Source organism: Trichogramma pretiosum, unplaced genomic scaffold (genome assembly GCF_000599845.2).
Source record: "Trichogramma pretiosum strain Unisexual culture from Peru unplaced genomic scaffold, Tpre_2.0 scaffold29, whole genome shotgun sequence".
Taxonomy (NCBI): Eukaryota; Metazoa; Arthropoda; class Insecta; order Hymenoptera; family Trichogrammatidae; genus Trichogramma; species Trichogramma pretiosum.
This window is the reverse complement of record NW_019641669.1, coordinates 1,631,672-1,655,481: the sequence shown is the minus strand read 5'-3', so window position 1 is coordinate 1,655,481 and position 23,810 is coordinate 1,631,672. Positions and strand designations below refer to the sequence as shown.

Genomic DNA, 23,810 nt, shown 5'->3' with positions numbered 1-23,810 from the left:
GGGGACAACAACAACGAGCGAAGCTACAACACGAGTACTGCAGAGAGGCGCGCACGAGCGAGCCAAGTCGTAATAAAGAAAATCGACGTGCACAGGCGTCGCTGCAGCAGCAGCAGCAGCAGCAGCAGCAACAACACAACCGTTTAGACTAAACACCGTCATCCTCTTCGAAGTCCTCTTCGTATCTACACCGGTGCAGCGTGGAGTATAATATACTCGTCGTTGCTGATGTTTATTCATTGGGACGCTCTCTCTTTTATGTAAAAGGCAATTTTAAACTGGCAATCTTTCGTTCGCGCGCGCGCGATATACATATAGCAGCTCTCCATGTCTCGGGGAGAGTCGAGAGAGATCCCCGCGTGTGCGGCAGCTTATGCAGCAGAGCTATACGACTTTATATATAATATTATATACGTGTGTTGCAGTACAACCGACACGCCTGTATAAAGGGATTGGATAGAAGAACGGAGAAGAAGAAGAAGGCAAGTTTATAAGTGCAATAGAGCGGAGTGTGTGCTGCTGAATTCTTATGAGCGATTTGCGACAGCAGCAACACTGCACGTGTAGCGCGTGTGCGAGCTAGCTTTTTTCCTCTCTCTCTCTCTCTCTCTCTCTCTCTCTCTCTCTCTCTCTCTCGCACTCACTTACTTTCGAGTAGGTGTGCAAAGGTGGCTGTGCACAGGGCGCGTGTCTTATCGCGAAAGCTACTGCCTCGCACGAGTCGGGCGCGCGCGCGCTCAACGTTACACTTTGTATTACTAAAAGTTGTAGCAAGAGCCGCGCGAAGTGAAAAAAGAAGAGAGCGAATATTTATTATCCCTTCGTAGATTCGACTAATTCGACTTCGTGGCCTTTTTTTAGCCTTCTTTGACTCGTTTGTGCATTGAGTTTGCACTTGTGCGATAATACTATTGTATGTACGTGTTCATTGGGCCCGAACAAATCATTTCAATCAACGAGTATTTGTGGCGTAATCAACGAAGCGATTGACCAATATCAATATATATCGCACATATCAAAGAAATGGAATAGACAAAATAACTTACAAGGAGACCACATGAGATGCGGGTCACCAAATGTCGTTGAAAATTTTTTTCTGGTCTCCTGGTACCTGATAATGAAGCCCGCTATGCTTAGGTTAATCCAAGGAGCCTTAGGACCCACTATAAAAATCATTTTCTAATTTATTGAAAAATCTTTGTGGTTTTCTAACCCGCAATAGGACATCTTAAACAAAAATTGTAAAATGTACAAGTCTTAAAATTAGTCAAAGAAACCATTTGAATTTTTTCAGAATTTTTGAAACATGCTATCACTTATTTTTGAAGGTCTCTGAAATTCTTAAGAAAAAAGTAAAAATGCGTTAAATTTGGGCCTTTGAAAATAGGTGATGGCAGGTCTCGAAAATTCTGAAAAAATTCAAATGTATTCTTTGACTTATTCTAAGACTTGTACATTGTGCAATTTTCCGTTTAATATGTCCTATTACGAGTTGGAAAATCACAAAGATGTTTCAATAAACTAGAAAATGATTTTTAAAATGGGCCCTAAGGCCCATTGGATCAAACTAAGCATAGGGAGCTTTATTATAAGATACCAGGAGACCAGAAAAAATTTTTCAGTACATTTGGTGACCCGCATCTCATGTGGTCTCCTTGTTAGTTTAGCACTACACCGTAGTCAGCGGGAGGGGGGGAATTGTGACATCCTGGTGCCAGAAGTCACAAGAACGGACCTAACAAGTATCCAGACTAAATAAAGTGACTTATCATTATAGTCATATAAAAAGCTTCCCTACTATTAAGTCACATTATGTAAGAGCAGATAGACGAAGATATTATTTACCGAATCGGTTATGTTATGCTGCAATAAACAGAATGTTTAATGAAGAGTTGAACAACGACGAAATTCAAGAACTTGAAATTTCTCATCAGTTTTATCAAAAAGTGTTCAATAAAAATTTCAATTATGACTTTTATAAAACCCAAAAAAACAAGTAGGAAAATAGCGTACAATTATACAAATATTTATTATTTATTCAGAATTAATATTTTTTATATTATTAAAAAATTATAATATTTTAAATTTAGATGGGCGCTATGTGTTTAGTGTAAAAATTGGTTACCAGAACAGAAGGAGGCTAGGAAAAACGAGAGAGTTGAGCATTCAAAAAACAAGAAAGCTTGGAGAAATTTCTTTAAGGGGACCGACCCATGTTAAAAGCTTAAATTCAAAAAATAGCTATATAAATCGAAATAGTGGAAATTTCTTTTTTGGGATAGTAAAATATGTTCATTAGACACCAGATTGACCAAAAAAAACTTCTACCCAAGCTCTGAAATGCCAATTACGCCTATTTTTTCATAATATTAAATATTATAATACTCATCGTCGTAAGTGCTCATCCAGTAAAATAGTAGAAGAATTGAATCTACCACTTCTATATGACCTTTATCCTCTACTTCGATATGAGGTAAATCGTTTATAACTCGTCCTTCTGTAATGGCCAACTACCTTTCTTCTTCAGCAGTTTTTTTCATTAAATCTTTTGATGATTGATCCACATAAGGCAGAAACTTCTTTCTGAGTTCTCTGCATGATTTGTCTGACATACAAGGAATATTCAACCCGTTCAAAAATTGATTGGTTCCTTCACACCCGATTCCAACTGCAACTTTTAGAGTCACCATCCCCGATGTTCTTTGCGTATTTCACTTTGGTAATTTTTCTGAACGTTTAGACATTTTAATGAAACTCAATACTAAACTAAGAGGTACCACATCTTCGAGTATTAGTACTATTTTGAGAAACTTCAGATTCGATATTTTACGACTTATGATTGAAATATTGGCCGTGATAGCTCCATTATACCATAAAATTTTACAATTCCGTGCAGCCCTACGACTAGTATTTGCATTGCTAGTACAATGCAATGCGACTATTAATTTCATAACCTTTATTAATTAAAGGACAACTTGATATTTCTGTTTTATCATAATTGGTACAAGTCACAACCAATTTAAATTCCAAGCTTCTCTTGCTACACTTCAGATTTATAACTTTTTCACACTCGATAACGTAACCAAAAAACAATATTAGCGGAAACCTGTCAAAAATGGAAATTGACTTCGTAACAAAATTACTTTAATTGAATAAAAAAAGAGGTGTGCATCGGCCGGGAATCGAACCCGGATCGCCCGCGTGGCAGGCGAGCATTCTACCATTGAACCACCGATGCTTATATTGAAAAGGTCGAAACTAAAATATTTGCAATATATAACATATTTACCAGGTATACGATTGTACAGAGCGATCATTCCAATCATACATCAAATTCTAGCGCTTATCTGCTCTACTTGACCAAGTTTGAATTACAATTTAATTTGGGCTATCCAGCGGTAACACGTCTAACTATTTCACGTAAATCAATATATATGAACAAAATATTTTTATTTTTTTAGTAGTGGCCCAGTACTTATCCGAAACTATTCCAATATAATTGGCATGGTATTGACGCGGCATTAATTTATTTGAAATACTGGCGCAGTACTGGGTCACGACACTGGGTTAAACGATGCCGCCGCCACGCCCCTTGTCAATTTGGGTACTAGAGGAAAGGGAGGAATTTTGAAAAATAACATGTGTTTTCATTCAAATATGAAAAATAAATATTGTGCACCAGTTTAGTATGTCTAGCACTTTTAAGTGAAAGTTCATACCTTCATATGATTTCGACAATTTATAACGTATTGAAGAGTCATCTGACCTCTGAGAAAAAAGAAATAGAAATCCCGAGGACGTCCCCTTTCGCATTGCGCTGTCCTACGTGTATGGAAAGTTTCTGCTGTGGTGCTATATGCAATAATATTATTGTTAAAATATAATTGAGGTGATAGAAGCTGGACTAAAAACGAAAAAATACTGTATCGTTAGTGGATGTGATACTGTAAAAAAAGTCGTAATGGCAATATTAGTTTTCATAAGCACAGAAACAATGATTACGTATTAATCTGTTTTATTTAATATTAATCTGTTTTATTTATAAGTACGTGATAAATTCAAATAAATGAAAGCAGTAGAAAAATTGGGCCAGTTACGTATTATACAATACTAGACCGACTTTCAGCGCGCACTCTTTTCTTATCCCATTTTGCCATTTTTCAATATATAAAATGGAAAAATGAGATAAACGAAAATTATGTTATAAACTGTGAACATCAAAATTAATCTTAAGCCGTCAATATGTTAATACTCCACTTTCTCAACTTACTACAACACTCGTATTTGCGCGCCAGTAAACAATTGCAAGCTATTGAACAACCAATCACAGCGCTTATAAACTGCTCATGCTAAAAACCTCACCACTCGAATAGGATAGGATAGGATAGGATACATGAAATAATTATTAAAACAGTTGAAATGTCAGATTTTTTATACATTTTAAGAGTCACAGCTATCAATGATATTAACACCATGAATTTAAGGAAATTCCTTTGCATAAATTGATTTCAGGAAGTAATACTGTCGAAAAAAATTTTTTTGGCGAAAAACGTTTTTCATAATCTAATGTAATTCTCGTATATCCACCATAGTTAGAGGGTCGGCAGCGAGCAGGGGAGGACGAAGATTCGTAGCATTACATGCATTATGTGTGGACCACACATACACGGACTCTCGCACAGTATTCAGTGGCACGCGTTTTGTCGCTCAATTTCACGCGTGCTTGCTCGCCACCCATGCTGCAATGATAAAATATGGATCTCTGCCATACGTACGCATCGCACTGGCTTTTCTTGGACACGCGCTCATTTCATTTTAATTCGCGGTGTGCCTAGCTGCGTGCACAGGTGGAACAGCTGAATCGTGCGTTGCTAACCGATCTTCTGGCGAAGCATCAATTATTCACTCGGTCGCGTGCTCGCATTCGATCCTAATTGACGATTCGCGTTATATATAACGCTATATGTGTTATGAATATTACAGGCCTCGGCGGCACGTCGAGTGGGAAATTTTTCACGCAAGCTCGACTTTTCCTTTTTGCAAGCTCCGCTGGCGTATAATATAATATAGGGTTTAGCTACTGCCTCGCTCGCAGAGTCGCTGCAGCGCAGCACCAGCCAGGCAGAGCAGCGCTTGCGAGGCAACTAATTAACGGAGTCGAGCTCGTTAGACATCGCTTTAGCGCTCGCGCACACGCCGTAACTTTGCCTTCTTGTCGTCGTAGTTCTGCTATAGGGTGCATCTCTCTCTCTCGCTCTTGAAGCCCGGCGAATCGAATTATATGACCTGTGCGCGCTTGCGAAATTGCTTTCGTGAAACTATATACCCTCGCCCGCGCCCGCCCGCCCGTCCACCCGTGCGTTGCTCTCTCTCGAGCTTTAGTTTCGATCGATCTCTATTTCTCCGTGCACACCAAGAGGCTTGGTTACTACTAGCTGTGCTGCCCCTATTGCTTTGCGGGGTCATTTTTTTCGAAGGACATAATACACCAGTCGACAGACGCGACGTATTGGCAATAATCGTCGAGGCTTATATGCGGGAAAACACCAAGCCTCGATATCGAGTGCATCTAATATACGCGGTATATTTCGCGATGACGAGACCCCATACACTCGGACATACACCCCCGCGGCCAAGTTCGTAATTAGGTCGATGATATTGCTCGATGCAGACGCACTCGAGAGCGCCGTGTACGATTCGAGAAGTCAAAAAGTCGCGACGAAAGTAGACACGGCATAAAGACAGATCTCGATTATTAACTCTTTTGTTCTCGAGTTGACACTCGCGCGTGACAGCTCCAAGAGTTTGGACATTTTTCATATGCTAGCTCGAGGATAAAACGAACTGCGCGCCGCGTGCCGTAGCCAATTAGCCGAGGATATATCTACGCACTCGAGCGCGATATCGTCCATGGCATCTGCGTTATAATAGACGAGCGCAAAATGCTGCCGCCGTCTACCCCTCCGCCTCCTTCTATTACTACTACTACTACTACTCTCTACAACTATTCGCGCGCGCACATCGACTGACTACCACTCGCTCGCTCGCTCTTTTTTTCCTTGTGTTTCATTTATTCAAGCGAAGCTTTTGCCCGGGTTCCGCGCGCACTAGCACTGCCTCTGCTTGCTTGCTTGCGCTTGTGCTTCCTAGTGCACTGCATAGCACATACAGCAACTGCGCGCAGAAAGAGAGAGAGAGAGAGAGAGAGAAAGAGAGAGAAGCTCTTTCGCTTTATTTCGCTCGAGAGAAATAAACCACGTCTCTGCTGCTGCTAGCTGGATGGCTGGCTGGTTGCTGCTGCTGGCTGCGTAGAAAGCCACTAAAGTAGACTAGTTTTCCCGGTCGAGTGGAGTCAAAGTAGCCGCGGAAAAGAAGGTAAAAGTTTTTCTTTTTTTTTTTTACTTTTTTTTTTATTCGCCGAATAGCCTTTGGCTCTCTGCGCTCGTTCGTGCGGCGGTCTTTTGCGCGCGATATGCGCGCAACGCCAGACGCCTAACTACCTTGCCTCCATCTACTGCCGCTACAGCTGCTGTTGCTGCCACTGATGTTGCTGCTGCTTACTTTTTACTCTTGTCCGTTACAACCGGCGAGTTTTCACTGCGTTTTCAGCGTGCAGCTGCCTGGGGTGAGTCTACAAAAGTGCCGGGGATGTGGATGGAGGGAAAAAAAACTTGTTGCTGAATACGAGAATTAACTGTACAAAATATATAAATACTTTATTTTACAGCCACCACATTCTTATGTAAAAATATAAATTGCGATTTATAAATCGTACAAACGTAACATCGATATAAGGTAAAGACACAAGTCATATGTCATTCCCCAAACAAGAAGTAATTGTATAAACATTTAAAAAGTGAAAAAAAGTAAGCAAATGACATCCGCACTTAAATTGTTAAGGCTAATAAGAACAAGAAAAAAAATAGATGAGAAGTACAGCCTATGATGTATCAAATAAACAAAAAAGAACCAGCGTTGCTTCTTCGTTTTCGTTTAGAGATTGGCCGAGATGGCGGAAGCCGAGAGGTTCACGCCGTTGGCGCGCAGACCGTCGGCCAGACGACGGCCGAGCTCGACGTCGACGTTGGAGAAGTTGCGCACCGCCCGCTCGGCGATGAAGGTCGAGGCGTTCTTGATGTGGCCCACGAGGTTGCTGACGAGTCGGGCCTGCTGGTCGGCGGTGAGGACGTTGCGCCAGAACAGAGTGGCCTGACCGTAGTCATCCTCGTTGACGGGCTCGTGGCGGTCGACGTCGCCGCTCGCGTGATAAGTCGGCGACTTGACCTGGGGACACTCCACGGGGCCGCTGAAGCTGTTGGGGAAGTAGTTGGGCGCTCCGCCCTGATTGTTTATGCTCATGAAGCCGTCGCGCTGGTAGTTCACAGCCGGCATCATCTGCAAAGTTCGATCATCGACGTTGTTGGTCGTTAAATACACGCTCAGTCACACGTCACAAGCAGAGAGGAGAGGCGAATATAAGAGGTAAAAGCACTAAAGAGAGAGAGAGAGAAAGCCCCCTTTGATGCGATGCGAAAATGGGTCAAGCGACTTTTCTCTGGCGCGCGGGCGCGCTTAAAAGGGAGGCTGCTGCTGCCTGCCTGCCACCGTTACAGACCAGCAACGCCTCTGCGCCGCTACCGTTATAACGAAAGAAAAGATTCGAGCTAGGCCAAACGTCCCATTCTTATACGGGGGAGGGCTGCAATTTAACTTTCCGAGCGTGTAGCTGCTGCTGCCGCTGCTACTGCTTCTCTACGGCCACGTTAGTATCTCTCTAATTAGGTTACAAGTTCGACGCGCGGCTCCATTATCGTTGCAGCTATAACAATAATTACTTCGAAGGACTTTTCTGGCAGCGCAGGCAGCAGCAGCAGCAGGAGGAGAGAGAGAGAACTTTTCTTTTCCGGACTTTGCAAGCCTAGAGTCTGTGCCGCGCTCCTGCTGCTGCTGCCAGTCGATTAATCGCGAACGAGGGTATTACGAGCTACTACCACCACTACTACGAATGGGGCGCAGGGGTGATGTATTTAGCTATAAAATATAGTTTCGCGAATATATGTATACGCACGCAGGAGCAGCAACGGCAACATCAGCATGCATAACTGCTCTCGGTGGCGCGGCGCGCGCGTGCGAGCGAGCTGTCTGACTTTGGCGAGTGAATTAGCGAGCTTGAGTTTCATTGTGCAGCTGCTGCTGCCGCCGCCGTTGCTGTCGAGCATTTACATATTACACGTTACATATATATACGCGAGCATTCAAAAGGCCGTGGCAAAGCGCGCGCCCGTATATTATATTTGCCCACCTCAACCTGCTACTACTACTACTGCTACTATTACTACTACCATCGTTGACGTAACCGAAGCTTTACACAGAAAAGCGAATATTGCACTGCTGTAGGCCAATTTTTTTTTGATGTCGACTACCGAAAAATAAAAAAAAAGGGCGAAAAAAAAGTGACGCGCAAAAGAGAGAGAGAGAGAGAGCTTTTTGCCAGCTATCGATCCGTGACGAAAGAAGCCCGCGTGGCACAGCGCGTTCGCCAAAGGGATATTAATATTTCGCCCGGCTCGGACGGCCTCGTTTGTACGATTGCTACTATGCTGCTGCTGCTGCTGGCTGTGCAAAATATGTGCAGGGTCCTCTCGGCGAGCGCGGCAGGTACTCGTATCGAGGGAGAGAGAAAAGCACTCGATGGCAAAATGATATAGCGGCGGGGTGCAGTTTCGGAACCGCCCTCCCTACTCGCTGTACAGGCCTCTCTCTTCGATAAATGCGGCATTTGCCGAGCGATTAGGTGATGCTGCTGGTGCAACACTTACCTTGTAGGGGCAATTGACGGGTAACTGCAGATGGTTCGGTCCGAGGCGGTGCCTGTGCGTGTCACCGTACGAGAACAGTCGGCCCTGCAGCATCTTGTCGGGGCTGGGCTCGATGCCGGGTACCATGTGAGCCGGGTCGAAGGCCGCTTGCTCCACGTCGGTAAAATAATTTTCGGGATTCTTGTCGAGCACTATCTTGCCGACCGGTATCAGTGGGAACTCCTTGTGCGGCCACACCTGTATGACACAAAAACAAAGGACAAAAAAGTTAGAACAAAGTCTGCAAATTGTGTGTCTTTGTGCAGTGTGCAATTCAATGCGCGCTAACGAGCTATTGTTGTGTGCGTGCGCGTGCCATTGAGCGTTCGAAATTGCTCGCACCTTTGTCAGATCGAAGGGATTCCACTTGAATTCCTCGGCCTGCTTCTGAGTCATTACTTGGATGGAGAACGTGTAGGACGGATAGTTGCCGGACGAAATCGCGTTGTACAGGTCGCGAATGCTGTAGTCCGGATCGTTCGCCGAGATTTCGTTGGCCTTCTCCTGGAAGATGTTCTTGATTCCTTGGTCCGTCTGCGCAAAGTGAAAAATGTAAAAATTATGTAAGAGACAGACGCTCGTTAGTGGAAATTTAATCACAAAGGGTAATAAAACGATGACGAAGAAAAGAAAAGGAGGATAAACGTGGGAATATTATATACCTTGTAATGGAATTTACACCAGACCCACTCGTTCTGGTCGTTGACGAGCTTGAAGGTGTGCGAGCCGTAGCCGTTCATGTGGCGATAGCCGTCGGGTATGCCCCGGTCGCTGAACAAAATCATGACCTGGTGCGTGCTCTCGGGCCGCAGAGTGATAAAGTCCCAAAACATGTCGGCGTCCTTGAGATGGGTGGCGGGGTTGCGCTTCTGCGTGTGAATGAAGCTCGGGAACAGCATCGGGTCCTTGACGAAGAAGATGGGGGTGTTGTTGCCCACCAGGTCCCAGATGCCCTCCTCGGTGTAGAACTTGACGGCGAAGCCTCGGGGATCGCGCACCGTGTCGGCCGAGCCGCTCTCGCCACCCACCGTGGAGAAGCGCACCACGAGCGGCGTCTTCTTGCCGATCTTGCTGAAGATCTTGGCCTTGCAGTACTTGCTGATGTCGTGGGTCACCTCGAAGTAGCCGAAGGCACCCGCGCCCTTGGCGTGCACCACTCGCTCGGGGATGCGCTCCCGATCGAAGTGCGATATCTCATCGAGATAGACAAAGTCCTGCAGGAGGAGAGGGCCGCGCGGGCCCACCGTCTGCGCGGCCTTCTTGTTGGCGATCGGCGCGCCGTTTCCGGTCAGCAGAGTCGGCGCTCCATCCTGCGCAAGATATAACAAGGGTAAAGTTGTAATATAGCTGCATCAGGCAGTATATTTTCACGTAATACGCGTAAGTCAAACAAAGCTTGCGCGCGCGCGACGGCGTTACTAATTTTTACATAATCATCGAGAGGCGGCTTGGCGCGCGAGCGCGTGTATCTGTATAAACAGCGTAATAAAAACGTTCGGCCGACGTCGTTGTTGGTGGTAATTACACGCTCGGTAAGACACGTAAACGCGTGCATTTTTTTTCTCTTTTTTCTTTTATCATCGTTGCATATGATGTATGTACTAACGGTAGCAGCGCGCACGACAAAGCGGCTGCTCCGCATCAACAACAACAATAATTCGAATAAACAAAGTGCACGTTTTAAATATTTACATGAGTGTTTGCCTCTTCGCTGTACACACACATAAATATAAATTTATATGTGTATAGACTCCGCGTGACTGCGCCAATTTCTCACTCCGTTAATGAAGGCGGCGAAAAAAGTGCGTGTGTACGCAGCGCAAATATTCACACGGCGCATCATTGTTGTGTTACATTCTATCATATTGTTGTTGCTTTCAAGCCGCTCGCACGCGCGCGCTGTCCATCTCGATTTGAAGTTTATATTTTATTATCGATTTATCAAGATTCGAGTGTCAAGGTTGGCTGTTTTTTTTTCTTTGTATGCTCGATTATTAATAGCGATTGTTAAAAAGCTTTTTTAATTTACACGAGCAAACTCTTTTTCAAACATTTTGTGAAATTTCGGGTTGTAAATTTCGTTCTATTGAAAAATATCGTGCTGTCCGATAAAAATGATGTGTTTTTGATTTACGATCAACAAAAAAACTGAAAAAGACAAGCACTGCTTTGTCCGATATAAAAATGCCGTGTCGTTGATTTACAATTAACAAAAAAGAACCAACAAGTCACAACTAAATCGAATTACAATGGCATTTGAATTTCCATCCTCTAGTTAGCATAGTATAATTCAACAACGTTAAAACCAAAAAAGAAAAAGCGCACACGTAGATAAATCAAACGAGCAGCAACTTTCATAAAAAAAGAAAAAAAATTAACCCGCATGCTCTAGTACTAGCGAAGATTCGCTGCGAGCACTCTATATGCACAACACTGGCAAGAGATTATTCCACGCTGAGCGATAAATAATATCTCCGTGCGCACCTTGGTCGTGTCGTGCGCGGCGGTGGTATCACGGAAAAATAATGAAAAATATGCTAAATAACTCGCTCCCGCGCATATAATGCCACGATACGTGTCCATAAGACTCGTGGGCGTCGTTCTAGATTTTCAACTACTAAGTTACGGCGGCGGCGCGCAATCGTGTGCTGTTTGCTTATATTACGCTCCTCTGCTCGGCGCGGGATTTTCCTCGAGACTCAATTAAGCCTCTGCCGTGAAATACCTCGTTTGGCGCGCTCTTAAAGGTGGTACAACGCGCGTGATTATTTATTTACGCATTTTAATTCCCCGAGAGTGGATGAGCCCTGAAAAAAAAATCAGCAGCAACGCCGAAATGCGCGCTCCGTTTTATTTGACTTTTTACATGGATGTTTCTCGTTCAACGTATTGGACTTGAATACAAAAAACAGTTTCAAATACATTGTTTGCATTGACGAAAATGTCGAAGAAAACCGAATCTATCGATTTTAAATTGTTTCTTTTTGTAATATTGCGAATAATAGTCTTATCATAAAATAATTATTGTAAATATGATAATATTAATATAAATCGATCTTAGAATGATAGAAAATGGTGTAACATCTGTCTCTGATTCGATCTTAACGGCGAAGCAATAAAACCAAAAGATCTCCCCAAAAATATCGATCGATCGATTATTATCGGCGATACTCTAATTCGAGTACTTGCAAAATGTGATAATGTCGTCGCTGATCGTTATGCAACGCTATTAAATAATTGTTTGCTCGGGATCGCGCAACGATACACGCATAATATTGCTTGAACATAATATTGCTTATTGCTCAAAAAGTTACAATCTTACGAGATGTAATTATGCTCCTGATTCAGCGCGATGACTAGCAACAGTTAATTAAGATTTTTTTTCCACCGATTTTCGTGTGTACTCGTGCGCGCAGACACGTATGCACCAACGAAAATGATCGAAAACGATCGAAATCGAGGCAGAAATCCAATATCTCTTGTAATCCACGGAGGATATCTCCGTCGATGTCTATCTTTTGTCGATTAAGTGCAAAATGCAGTAAACAAATCTCTTTAAACGCTCTCGCGTGCCTTATCATCCGCTCTCTCTTTATTTATGCACGTATGCAAAGTCGTCGTTTTGTTAAAAAAGAAGAATCACGGGTATAATCGGTCATCTTTGTTCACACACACGCGCGCGTTTGCAATAAACGCAAAGAGAGAGGGAGAAAAAAAACAACGTCAACAAGCAACATTGTGCAGCTTCGAGAGATGATAGATACTACTATATTAGTGGCGTATTAGAACGCACACACACACACAAACACCGGCTCCGAACCATTATAAACAACGAGTTATTTAAGCTTTCGCGAACATTTTGATAAGATAATCTGCGAGCTGCATCAATGTAGCTGCTTGTTGACGATTAAAATAGAGCCGTAACTAACGGAGCGGCTCGCCATTTACGACTTCGAGCTGTCTCTCTCTCTCCTTTTTTTCATTCATTCCTTTTGCTGTTTTTTTGCACCGAACGAGAGGGAAAAAAAAGAGGATCTCGCTCTGCGGCTATATGTAAGTATGCGAGAGCTCGGGAGCGTGATAAATTAGCCGAGATAGCGAGAAAAGTGTGCGTTAAAGACGTATTTATGACGCGAAGATGCAACTTTAGCCTATTAGACAAGACGCGAAACGCGTGACGAGAGGCAGAGAGAAAAACTCTCACGATTGTTCGTGCTCGTGTTGCAGAGCGAGACCGCGATGCAGCGAAGACACACTTTTATAAGTATGCACAACTAGCCATGGCTCATTAATAGGCAGAAGAAGCGAAACTAACCTTGACTGATTTCTTGTAATCGTTGAGTTGATTCGATGCTGGATCTCGGGACATTTTGCAGGAATTGCAGTTGTTGGCTACTTGTTGCGTGTTACTATCACGGCAAACCGTAGACGACTTGCTATAGTACCTTCGCTGCGACGCGACTAATGACTGGATAGACGATGATGCGCTGCTGCAGCCGATGACAGAGCAACTGTTGTTGTTTTGGTGGTTGTAGTGCCGCTGGGGCTCGCTGCTGCTGCTCGCGATTATTACGATATCCCGATGGCCCGTATCGAGCCACTTGTGTCGATTGACGAACTGCTGATAGGATGGCGACGACCTTTTATTGGCGAGCCATTGCCGACTAATGGCGTAGTGGGGATCATTAGTTGTCGTAGCGCTGCCACCGCCGCTGCCGCTGCTTATGCTTATGCTACTCCTCGAGCCGCTAATGCCGTCGTTGTAGCGCGGGTCGAATTTGCAAAGATGATTTTGTCGTTTTTGCGATTGCACTGAAACCGTGGTAAATCCATGCCTCGCGCCGAAATTGATCCTTCTCGCGAGGATAGTCAACATTTTTTTTCAAAGCTTTTTACGCGGTCTCACGCTTTTCATCTTGCGCTTTTTTACGAAATCAAATGACATATGCTAATGATAATGTACAGAATTAGCTAGAATAACCTGGAATGACAATTATTTTGACATATATACGGAAAAAACAAAATGACAAAAATGAGGGGGAGGGGAGATTTAAATCTCTTTATAATGCACACTACAATACGATCATTTTAATTGAAAAGACAATGACTTGAAATATTTCAATGATTAAATTTCGCTTTTTTATATTTAAAATTACTAGATAGTTTTTTAATCGAATTAAATAATGAAAATCTTCGTTTGGTATATAATAACTGTATTTATGTTTGTTTCGTTAATTAGATTTCTATATTACAAATAATTTTTCTTTTCTGCAACTGGTATCTTTGGTAAGATTCATCCATCATACAGTCCCAATTTTAGAATACAAAGCAAGAAAGGCTTAAGCTATCGCTTGCTTTCTTTCTTTATATGAAAACAGCTTATAAAACAACAATTGAATTTGACGAGTATCAACACTTTTTATTTACAAAAACCAAAGCATTAGTTTTGAAAAAATTTCATACTCTTATGAAAGCTCATTGATTGATAATTAATGTTCAAACAAAGATTAAGTAATAAAAACAATAATTAAAAAGGAGTAAGACATTTCCAAATTAATCTTATCTAATCTTATATAAATAATTCTAAAACAATCAGTTGACTTAATGTGCATATTGAATGTTCTTTAATAGGACTTACACATACACACATTTTCTTAGTTGTAAATTAACGAATTACAGAAAATATTTTAGCAATTGCTCGAGTCTAGTCAACAATGAACAATGCATTAATTTACAATAGTAGTCATGTTAGTGTAAAATAAAGCGGTCCGAAAAATTAAGTTCTATTACTAGTACCATTTAAAAAACTTCAGTACTATTCAAAACTTCTATTTTTTTTAAACACGATTGATCATTTGATATAAATGGGCATATTTTAAAGAAGACGGTACAAAACGGCATTAATCACGATCGCAATTATGAATCAATTGCATCATGTCATTACATTTTCTAGAATAATTTATTTATCAAATTGGTAGGCAAAATAATGTGCCACCTCTTTATACTAGTAGTATTAAAAATCCTTCGCAGTGCACTAAGCCTTTTGTAATTTGGCAATTTGGTTGAATCAATGAATAAGAACTTTGAATACTTCGCGAGCGATTCATTGATAAAAAAAGACAAAGCTAGGCCAGGCACCTTAAGAAGGAACTCCTTGAATCATCAAACAAGACTAGGCATTTGTCACTGGCATTGGACATTGCACTTGCCACACAATCAAGTGACTTTGCTCACTTTGTTCATCGGTGCCAGCAGCTGCGGCGCCTGAATTTCTATCTATGCCGACGTCCACCTCTTCACCGTCACCTGGAAAACAATCAACGTTACTATTAATACATATGTTTAGTCAAATTTATTTCCATTGCGATAAATCTGTTTTGAAATTTGCAACAATTAGTACTAAAATTAACATTCAGTATGTATTGCTAAATACAAGAAAAATTTGTCTCGCAAACTTTGCAGATGCAACGTATTATCGTCTAAATACAATAGCTTTTTTGTTCCACTATCCAACCCCCAGAGAGCACAGAAAATGAAAATTTTTTAAAACAAAAATTTTCATTTTCTGACAAGTATTTCTGTACGGTTAAATGACGGAATCATGAGTGTTAAATATCAAATGTATAAGCACGTTTACACAGCAGATTGTTAATCACATTGACATGTGTGTCCCACTCCTTTGTACAGTGTTATATATTGTAAAAAAGGCAAATCAAGCTCAGTCAACACTTTTGTTGACTATCAAAATTTTTGTTAGTAGGCCTTTTAAGCAATTAAAAATTGTTGTTAATAAATGGATGCTTTTGTGAAATATAATTAAAGAGTGGATATATCCGGTACTCTCTGGGGGCATACCTGACTAATTGCCATACAATTAGATGCGTCGCCACGTCACTCTCATCCTCAGCTTCATCCGCTGAAAATTATAAGCATTCGGTCGAATTTTAAAATAAAGTCCGTCAAACGTTCGAGTATAAGTTAATCGTCATCTCACACGTAACATTATTGACATAATGCCCAGGGATCATTTCTTTAGAACGGCACACTTTTAACGAACAGAAATACCTTGCGCACAACTTACCGACTCGAAAATCGATGTAACCCTCTCCACCTGATAAAACGAGCATAGCTGGTTGGGAATTGTCTGAGGCGGCGCTCTGACCACCATGCCCTAAAATGATTGGTAAAAAAAGATTGAATATTAATTTCAATGATAATCGATGTAATGAGCTCAAAGAAAATCTTACCTGGCACAGCGACGAACATTTTCACAGCATCCCTGTGACCGTGAAAACTGAGTTGAGCGTGAGCCATGCTGCAGTAGGGAACAAAACTGCCTGGACTGACACTATGATCGGAGGCGAAAACTCGTACACCGACCCCAGGCGCGTCGTTTTTACTGCCCGTAGTGCCAGGCTGAACGCGGGTCACGGCCATTGAACCACCTGCACCTGTGCAATCATAATTTGCATGCATAAATAAAAGTGTGATAAATGTCACGTGCTGGCGCATATGATTGTACAGTAAACGATCTCTTACTCTCTGACAAAGGCACCGATATTATTACGCCGTTGCCCGTGCCGATCCATAATCGGTTCGACGATATCAGCAGCGCCGTTATGCGAACGAAGGAGAAACCGAGCTTGCCGGTGCCGAGCATTTTGCTCACGTAGGGCTCGATGTCGACGTCCTGAAGATGCTGATAAGTGTGGGCGTGATACAGCCTCAAGGTCGAATCCAGTCGGATACTGACCCAGACGCCCTCGCCGAGCCACGCCAACTGTCGAACTTGCGACTCGCGGCGTGGATGAGCGTCAACGGTGCACTGCAACAAACAGTCTAATTTGTTTCTAGGATTCTCTTAAGATTTTTAAGCGATTACAAGAAGACAATAATACACGTGCGATTGTCCTACATAATGTCAGGGCAGCAGCGGATCTTTACCTCGAGTTTCATTTTGATTGGATCGATGACGTGAATCTTGTTGCGGTATCCACACCAGACGGTTTTGCCGAGTACTACGGTCATACACCTTATCGAGTGCTGAGGACTGCCCAGAGTGATGATGTGGTACTGCGACAAATCCCATTGACCATCGACGCCCCTTCTGAAAATCGCCACCGTGCCGTCCGCCAGAGCTACCAAAACTCGTCCCTGAATGTGTCTGTAAAAAAAAATGTTCGAGTAGTAACGGGGTGACGGAGGAATTACCGATAGAAATTTTGGGAGAGTGAACTCACACAATGGCAAGGGCAGCATCGGGCAGTTTAACACTGTGCAGGCACACGGACCACTTGGCCACAGCCGAGTGTACAAATACAGTTCCGTCTTGAGCTCCCAACCACATGGTGGGCTGAACAGAGGACATTCTCTCGATCGGAGTCGCGACGACTTCCTCCTCCTCGTCATCCTCGGTTTCGTCGTCGTCGACCACGACGTCGTGCTCGTCTTCGCCGATCTTTTCGCTTTCTTTATTGGTGGTATCGGCCTCGGGTGAGTCTGGGATGGCCTCGCACTTTATAAAACGAACCGCACCGAGATTCGCCGTTTCCGCGTCTACCTCTACCGGCGTATCGGAAGTACTACTTGGCTGTTCCTCGGACTCAGGCTTGTCATCCTCTTTGGTCGAATCATCTTTGTCGGCAAGAGCCAATTCGGCCTGGACATCGACTTCTCCCACGTAATCGCTCTCCTTGGCTCCGGGCACGCTTGCGATACACAGCAGGTGACTCGGGCACACGTTGAAGACCTCCAGAATATCCGCCGGATTATTAGCATCGATCACCGTGACTTTGGACATTTTCTGAGTTGACGTGCAGATCCAGACGAGCGAGCTGAGTTGCTGCTCGAGGCACTCGGCCTCGAGTCGGCGCTGCTCGCTCTCTTGCAGCTCCTTGTCCAGATGCTCTACGGCGTCCTCGGGTTCGCCGGCGGCCGGTTGTAGCTTGCTCAGCTCTCCGGCCGGGGTCTCCTGAGCCTCGGCTGCGTAGAAGACACTGCCCCCGACCATGGAGCCGCCGTCGCGGGTCCGGCCGCCGCTCAGGTTTACCCCGGCACCGCACCAGATCTGCGATTTGTTAGCTTTCGTTAGGCTCGCCAGGTCGTCCCATTGGGTCTGATCGGCTTGTCTACTCGCCTTCATTCCCGGCTCGGTCTCTTGCAGGGGCCTGCAGTACACGGGCACGGGCACGGGCTGGCGCGTCGGCGCAGACGGCTTGCCCGGCAGACTCCAGCCGTAGGCTTGCAGCCGGCCGTCTTCTTTTCGCACGTGGGCGCGCACTTGCCGGTACTGCTCTCTTCGCTCGTTCGCTCTGCGAGCCATTTGTTTCTCGGACGCCCTGTAAGACAGATACATAAAGTCAATTGATTATTTTTGCCAACGATTTATTTGGTTCTACTGAGTTGTTATTTACACAAGTGGAAAGTAAATGAATTACAAAGCTGGTGGATTACGTAATGAAAAGCAATTAAATGAAACGTCGTTACCTGTTACTCAAATGACAATTTTAAGCTGAAAAACCAAAATGATCCAGAATAAGGTGTGCATGTGTGCATCGCAGGTAAAGAACAGAACGTGCGCAGAGTCATAGAAAAGAAAAGCAAGAACGTACCGAGACATACGGTAATAAACTTAAAACACGTTTATACAATTTTTCTACATTTTATTGTGCAGATAATAAAATTTTCATTCGATTTGAGACAATCATTATGTACATAATAACATTGTGATACTTTTTACTATTACGATATTTACAAGCATCATATTTAAAATGTAAATAAATATTTCAAACTCAAACAATAAAGATACTACGAAAAACAAGCGGAAGTTAAAATTTAAGTCTTTATCAAAGCTACGCATGAATAAAGTTGTACAAAATAAAAATAAACAATAGTTTGGTCTCGACTAGATAAAAATTTATACAAAAAAAAAAGTTATTAAAGACTAAATATTATTGTCGCTCACATAGTATCTCCTTGATCGAGAAAATCGTGTCGATTTTTCATTTGTCGTCGTCGCATTATGTCCATGTGCATTGCCGGTACAACTTGATTCGATGGTGCACTATAACGAACATGACCACCGCGTACGAGGGCCCCTCGGTCGGCCGGGCCAGTAAAAAGATTACTAAAACTATGAGAAAAAAAATTTAATGTATAACGTGAATCTAGGAAAGTACTAAAAGTTAAAATGATAATAATTACAATTTCCAAAATGTTTGTTTTCCTCCAGATATGCTCGCTGGGTCAGTTTTACTAGCCCTAATCATTTCAGTCCATCTAACAGCCTCTTGCAACTCCATGAATCTTTCTTTATACTGATTTCTCTCCATTAATACCCTTGCCATTTCTGCTCTAGTAAACCTCTTCCTTTGAGCTAGAGGCACCTCCTCTTCGTCATCGCTCTTGGTGACCTTTGCAGCTGTTTCAGCTTCTTCTTTAACTTTCTTTAACTCTTCTTCCAATACTACCACTCGTTGGCGAAGTCTTTCCTTAACAAGCGTTAAGTTTCGAACTTCTTCCCTCAGTACTTCTTGTTCTCTGTTATAACAAATTAAATAATATAAATTAGTACATTTAAATGCATTAAATGGCATGTTCTAGAAAACTTACCCAGTTAATTCGTCAACTTTGACAATTAAATCATCTTTAACGATGTTTAGGGCATTTCTGAAAATGATTAAAATTGAATGAGTTTTATACTTGAACTTGAATTTCAAAAAATAATTTTTTTTCCATTTTACTTACTTAGTAGCCAAGAGTTCGTTATTTTCTAGGATTAAATTTTCAACTTCTTTGCCCATGCCTATAAGAAAAAATGTGCACTCAGTAAATATATTAATTATCAATTTAAGAAATACGAAGACAAAAAGTATATGTGTTATTTAGAATAGTTAAAAGATTATAATAATTCAGAATGAAAATTCATAGCTTCTTACCATAAAAGTTGTCGTTAACTGCAAATTTGTTGCATGCATCATTAATGTAGGTAGGACGGTCACAGAAAACAGCAAAGAAAAATTACAATCCAATATTAATCATATGAACGTTATTGTGTACATTTATAAATGTTATTTAAATTCAAAAAGATATGTAGGGATAATCAATTATTTTGAAAATTAAAAATTAAAATTATAATTGTCATGGAAACACTTTCAAATAAGGGATGGCAAAATTTTCCAGTTGAAAATGTTTTGTTGCACGAACCTGATGAAGCATATTCTCCTGGATGAACCCAACTGCCTGTAATATAATAAAAATTAGTATCATTCCATCAAATTATTGTAATCAAAACCAAAAATACTGTACCTGTTATATCAGCTCCTTCATCCATTTCTCCCAAAGCATCTGCATCTTGAAAACTAATTTCTTGATAAAGAGTATTAGCACTTCTTCTTTCTTCTCTTTCTGTTCTACTTCTACCACCGGGTGTTGTGGCTTGCTTCTGAGGAGATGTTGGTGTAGTAACTACGGGTGCTTGTTCCGTCTCTGGACTGATATCTGATAATAAATGTATACAATTTTATTTAACGCTTTAAAAACGTTCAACTCGAAATAATAATTACTGTATAAAAGAACAAATATATAATTTAAGTAGAACTTACGCCTGATGATTTCTGTTTTATTTTCTGTTGGTGGCTGTTCAGTTACTGGACTTTTTTCGGGTATTTCTGGCAGAGCATCGCAACTGCTGTCCAACATTTCATTCTGTAAGCTATCTGCACTTGGTGGACTTTCTTCAGGAATATCTTCGTTCATACTCGCCTCAAGACTCTGAAATCCATAGCTTAAAGGACCAGAACTACGTGACATGTGAGACATTCCAAGAGATGGTAATCGATTAGAGACTCGACTCGCAACCGTTGGATTTTCTAATCTCTCCGTACTACCAACGAGCATTTTCGTCCTTTCCATGTAGTCTACGTGAGTCTTGAATAATTCGGTGTACCGATCGTGTAATCTTGAATACTCTCTTTTTAATTCCGATTCTTTCTCCTCGAGCCTCACCACTGTAAAATAAAAAAATCATTTTTTAATCTGCAATTTATAACATTGATTTGTGAGAATCCATGAGGAGCCAATTTCCAATATAAAAAAAAGCTTTTATCCTTCACCGATGGTGACAGCAAACAAGCAAATGTTGAAAAAATGAAGATTGAAATCAAAATTATCATGAGCTAGTAAAAAAAAGTGAAAAAAGTAAAAAATAAAATATGATTTTTAAAGTTCAAAATAAAGCTCAAAAGTAGTTTTGAAAATAAAATAAACTGAAAATAAACAACTCTACTGGAAGGGATTGGTCTCAGACTGGACATGACAGTTTCTATAGTACCATGGTCATGTGAGTTTTTGACTTTGAGTTCCATCATTCTCAATAAGGATTCCAGGGTCTCAATTTTTGAATTTTGTTCTTTTCTTTCATCTTCAGCAGCATCTTCTAATTCCAGTAATTTCTAAAAATAATAATAACAAATTATCATCACACACAATTCGATTAGTTTTAATTGATAAAAATTAAAATTGTACCTGATCAGATGTTTTTCGAAGTTGTTTCTCCCTTTCATACTGAGTGACAAGTTGTTCGTTATCTTCTCTCAGTAACTCCAATTCCACCTCATGCTCTTGATTTTCAGTATAAGCCATGTCTAAACATTCTAATACATTGACTAGTAGAGGCATTAATTCTTTAACTACATCCTCATCATACCGAGCTATCATTCTTTCGAATTCTTGATAAATCCCTCCAGCCAGTGTTTGAACTTTTTCAGACATGACAACATGACTGTCTTCATGTGTCCCATATACTGTTTCCTGACCCATCTTGATTTCTGCCATTTTGTGTTATCTGCAGAAAATAAAATTATCTTTGTTATAACAAGAACAATAAGTTAACAAAAATTTTTTCTTAGTACAGAGTAATCAAATAAAATAAACATTGTCACTCGAACTGGCATAGCGCCAGATTTGGAACACGACACTATTCTCAGATGGACTCATTCAAGTAGATAAAGTAACAAAAATGCAAATTCCAATCAGTTTCCCCAGAAATTCTTTGAATGTTTTGTTATTTATACATTTACCAATTTAGACTGATAATAATCGAATAACAAAAATGCATGAAGAGTCTCATTACAATTACATTTTGATATAAAATAGCAGAAATTATTCCTCGACTTTGAGATAAGTTTTGACCGCGTAAAAACCGCAAAATTGTTTTATAACATATCTCCTACGCATCGCATTAGCATAAAAAGATATCGTCGCGTAAGCAATGAGTAAATCGAGCGAGGTGAGCGAGAGCGTATGAGGCAAACGCTGTGGCGTGTTTCATCAAAGCGTAGTACGAGAGAATGTGTCATTGGGATTTCTCTACGCGTGTATACAACTCTCGAGCTAAACATTTGCAAGCATATATAACTGTAAATTCGAAAATATTAGCCACACTTACTCTTTTTTGAGTTTAGTCAGTTGTCGTCGAGCAACCAAGTCGCCCTTCCTCGTTCGTCGCAGCCAGGATTCCGCATATATGATTAAAAAAAGGCTGATGCATCTAGGACGAGCACTGACTTCTCCTATAGTCCTGCTTCATCTTCTTCGTAAACATTGCGCGTACATAATCACAAGTGGAGGCGTAGACGCAAGACAGCAGTTTTTCGAAGCAGCTGTGTCAGACTTGCTATTCGCGCACTATTATTACCAGACAGCAGAAGAGCAACAAACAATGACGGCCTCCCCCGCCGTCAAGACAATCAGTCTCGATCGTTTAGTTCAACAAATTCGTACACGGAAGTGCGCATGCATACACGATGCGACAGTTGTGGCAGCAACAGCAACAACTCGACGAGTCCTTATTCTGACGTTACCGTATCGTCCGATAAACACTGCAGCAGTGGCTCCTCGCATGTTTGCCTGCACAGCAGGCCAGCGGAGCAGCTTTCGAGAACTGGCAAGCAGCCTAGCAGCCGAATCTTGAGGCGATATCTCTTTTGCTCGTCGAGTTTTCTTCTTCTTTTTTTACTCCTCCAGCAGCAGCAGCAGCAGTAGTAGTAGCAGCAGCAGCAGTGCAGCAGACCCTATATTATATGTAGGTGCCAGTGCAGCAAAAGCGTCGCGATCTGTGCGCGAGATCGGGGAGTACACGGTACTCGAAAACGGCAGCTCGTAACGCGCTAGCACGATAACGCTTTTGCAACTGCTCCTTTCTACTAAACTACAGCACTGGTCTCTTTGTCACACCCACTGAGGCAAAACGTCGTCGTCATCAAGTCGAATGTATACACCACAACTACACACTTTTGAGTGCGTACGCAATAATACGCGGGCGATTTCTCGCTCCTTGTCTGATAATGGCACGCACTAAGCGCTCGATTTTACTCGTCAATTTAGATGCGAGAGTCGAGACTCTCCGCTGCTCGATAACAGCACGAAAACAATAAACTGCATGATATAAATTATCACTCGGCTGACAGTAATCGACCGACGCCACACACTCCGCGAGCGGTTTCATATCGGCACGTTCTATTTAGCCGACGAAGATATTCAAATGCACGTACCAACCTTAGATAAAGTGCCACTTGCTTCATTCGATATTGCGCGCGCGGCGCGGCTAACAGTTTTTTGTTTGAATTATGATTTTTTATTTCAAGTTATTGAACTGTACAATAACAAATGAATGTCAACTTGAGAACGGTGCAAGGCGATAAAATGCAGCACTTTAGGTTTTTATTATTTTATCGGTTGACGTTTGGATCTAATTTTATTCGTTGATGAATGAATTTAATAAACGTGATTCATATAGATAAAACGAGCAAATTTAATTGTATAATTCAACCTGTTAAGCAAAATCAAATTGATTTCACGAAGTGGTGGACATATGAAACATATGTTCTGACACTGAACGAGATAAGTAAGTCATGTATACAAGCTGATACACTATTCAATAATCCAATATCC

General features: G+C 41.8%; 2 protein-coding genes and 1 non-coding gene across 8 annotated transcripts; all 3 read right to left on the bottom strand.

Annotated features, from left to right (window-relative positions):
* Positions 1-3,167: 3,167 nt before the first annotated feature.
* Positions 3,168-3,238, bottom strand: Trnag-gcc. Its single transcript has one exon. It is a non-coding gene; the product is annotated as a tRNA-Gly (tRNA).
* A 3,452-nt stretch (positions 3,239-6,690) lies between these two features.
* On the bottom strand, positions 6,691-13,870 carry LOC106660168 (catalase-like). Its single transcript, XM_014383035.2, has 5 exons — positions 13,174-13,870; positions 9,521-10,168; positions 9,201-9,392; positions 8,820-9,056; positions 6,691-7,395 (listed from the first exon to the last, which is right to left on the bottom strand). Exons 1-5 carry the CDS (start codon positions 13,732-13,734, stop codon positions 6,994-6,996), a joined length of 2,040 nt encoding a protein of 679 aa, XP_014238521.1. The 5' UTR covers positions 13,735-13,870; the 3' UTR covers positions 6,691-6,993.
* Positions 13,871-14,063: 193 nt separating this feature from the next.
* LOC106660167 (JNK-interacting protein 3) lies at positions 14,064-23,285 on the bottom strand. 6 transcript variants are annotated; one of them, XM_023460428.1, is made up of 18 exons: positions 22,306-23,285; positions 21,384-21,702; positions 21,190-21,310; positions 20,462-20,866; positions 20,166-20,357; positions 20,064-20,099; positions 19,796-19,813; positions 19,605-19,662; positions 19,470-19,526; positions 19,062-19,397; positions 18,823-18,990; positions 17,995-18,196; positions 17,099-17,925; positions 16,803-17,022; positions 16,398-16,683; positions 16,106-16,309; positions 15,940-16,029; positions 14,064-15,164 (listed from the first exon to the last, which is right to left on the bottom strand). In XM_023460428.1, exons 2-18 carry the CDS (start codon positions 21,690-21,692, stop codon positions 15,031-15,033), a joined length of 3,663 nt encoding a protein of 1,220 aa, XP_023316196.1. In that variant the 5' UTR covers positions 21,693-21,702; positions 22,306-23,285; the 3' UTR covers positions 14,064-15,030. The 6 variants fall into 6 exon arrangements, with proteins under 6 accessions (XP_023316196.1, XP_014238515.1, XP_023316197.1 ...); XM_014383033.2 differs by adding an exon at positions 15,714-15,774 and having other exon boundaries at positions 15,078-15,164; positions 17,099-18,196; XM_014383029.2 differs by having other exon boundaries at positions 17,099-18,196.
* Positions 23,286-23,810: the final 525 nt, after the last annotated feature.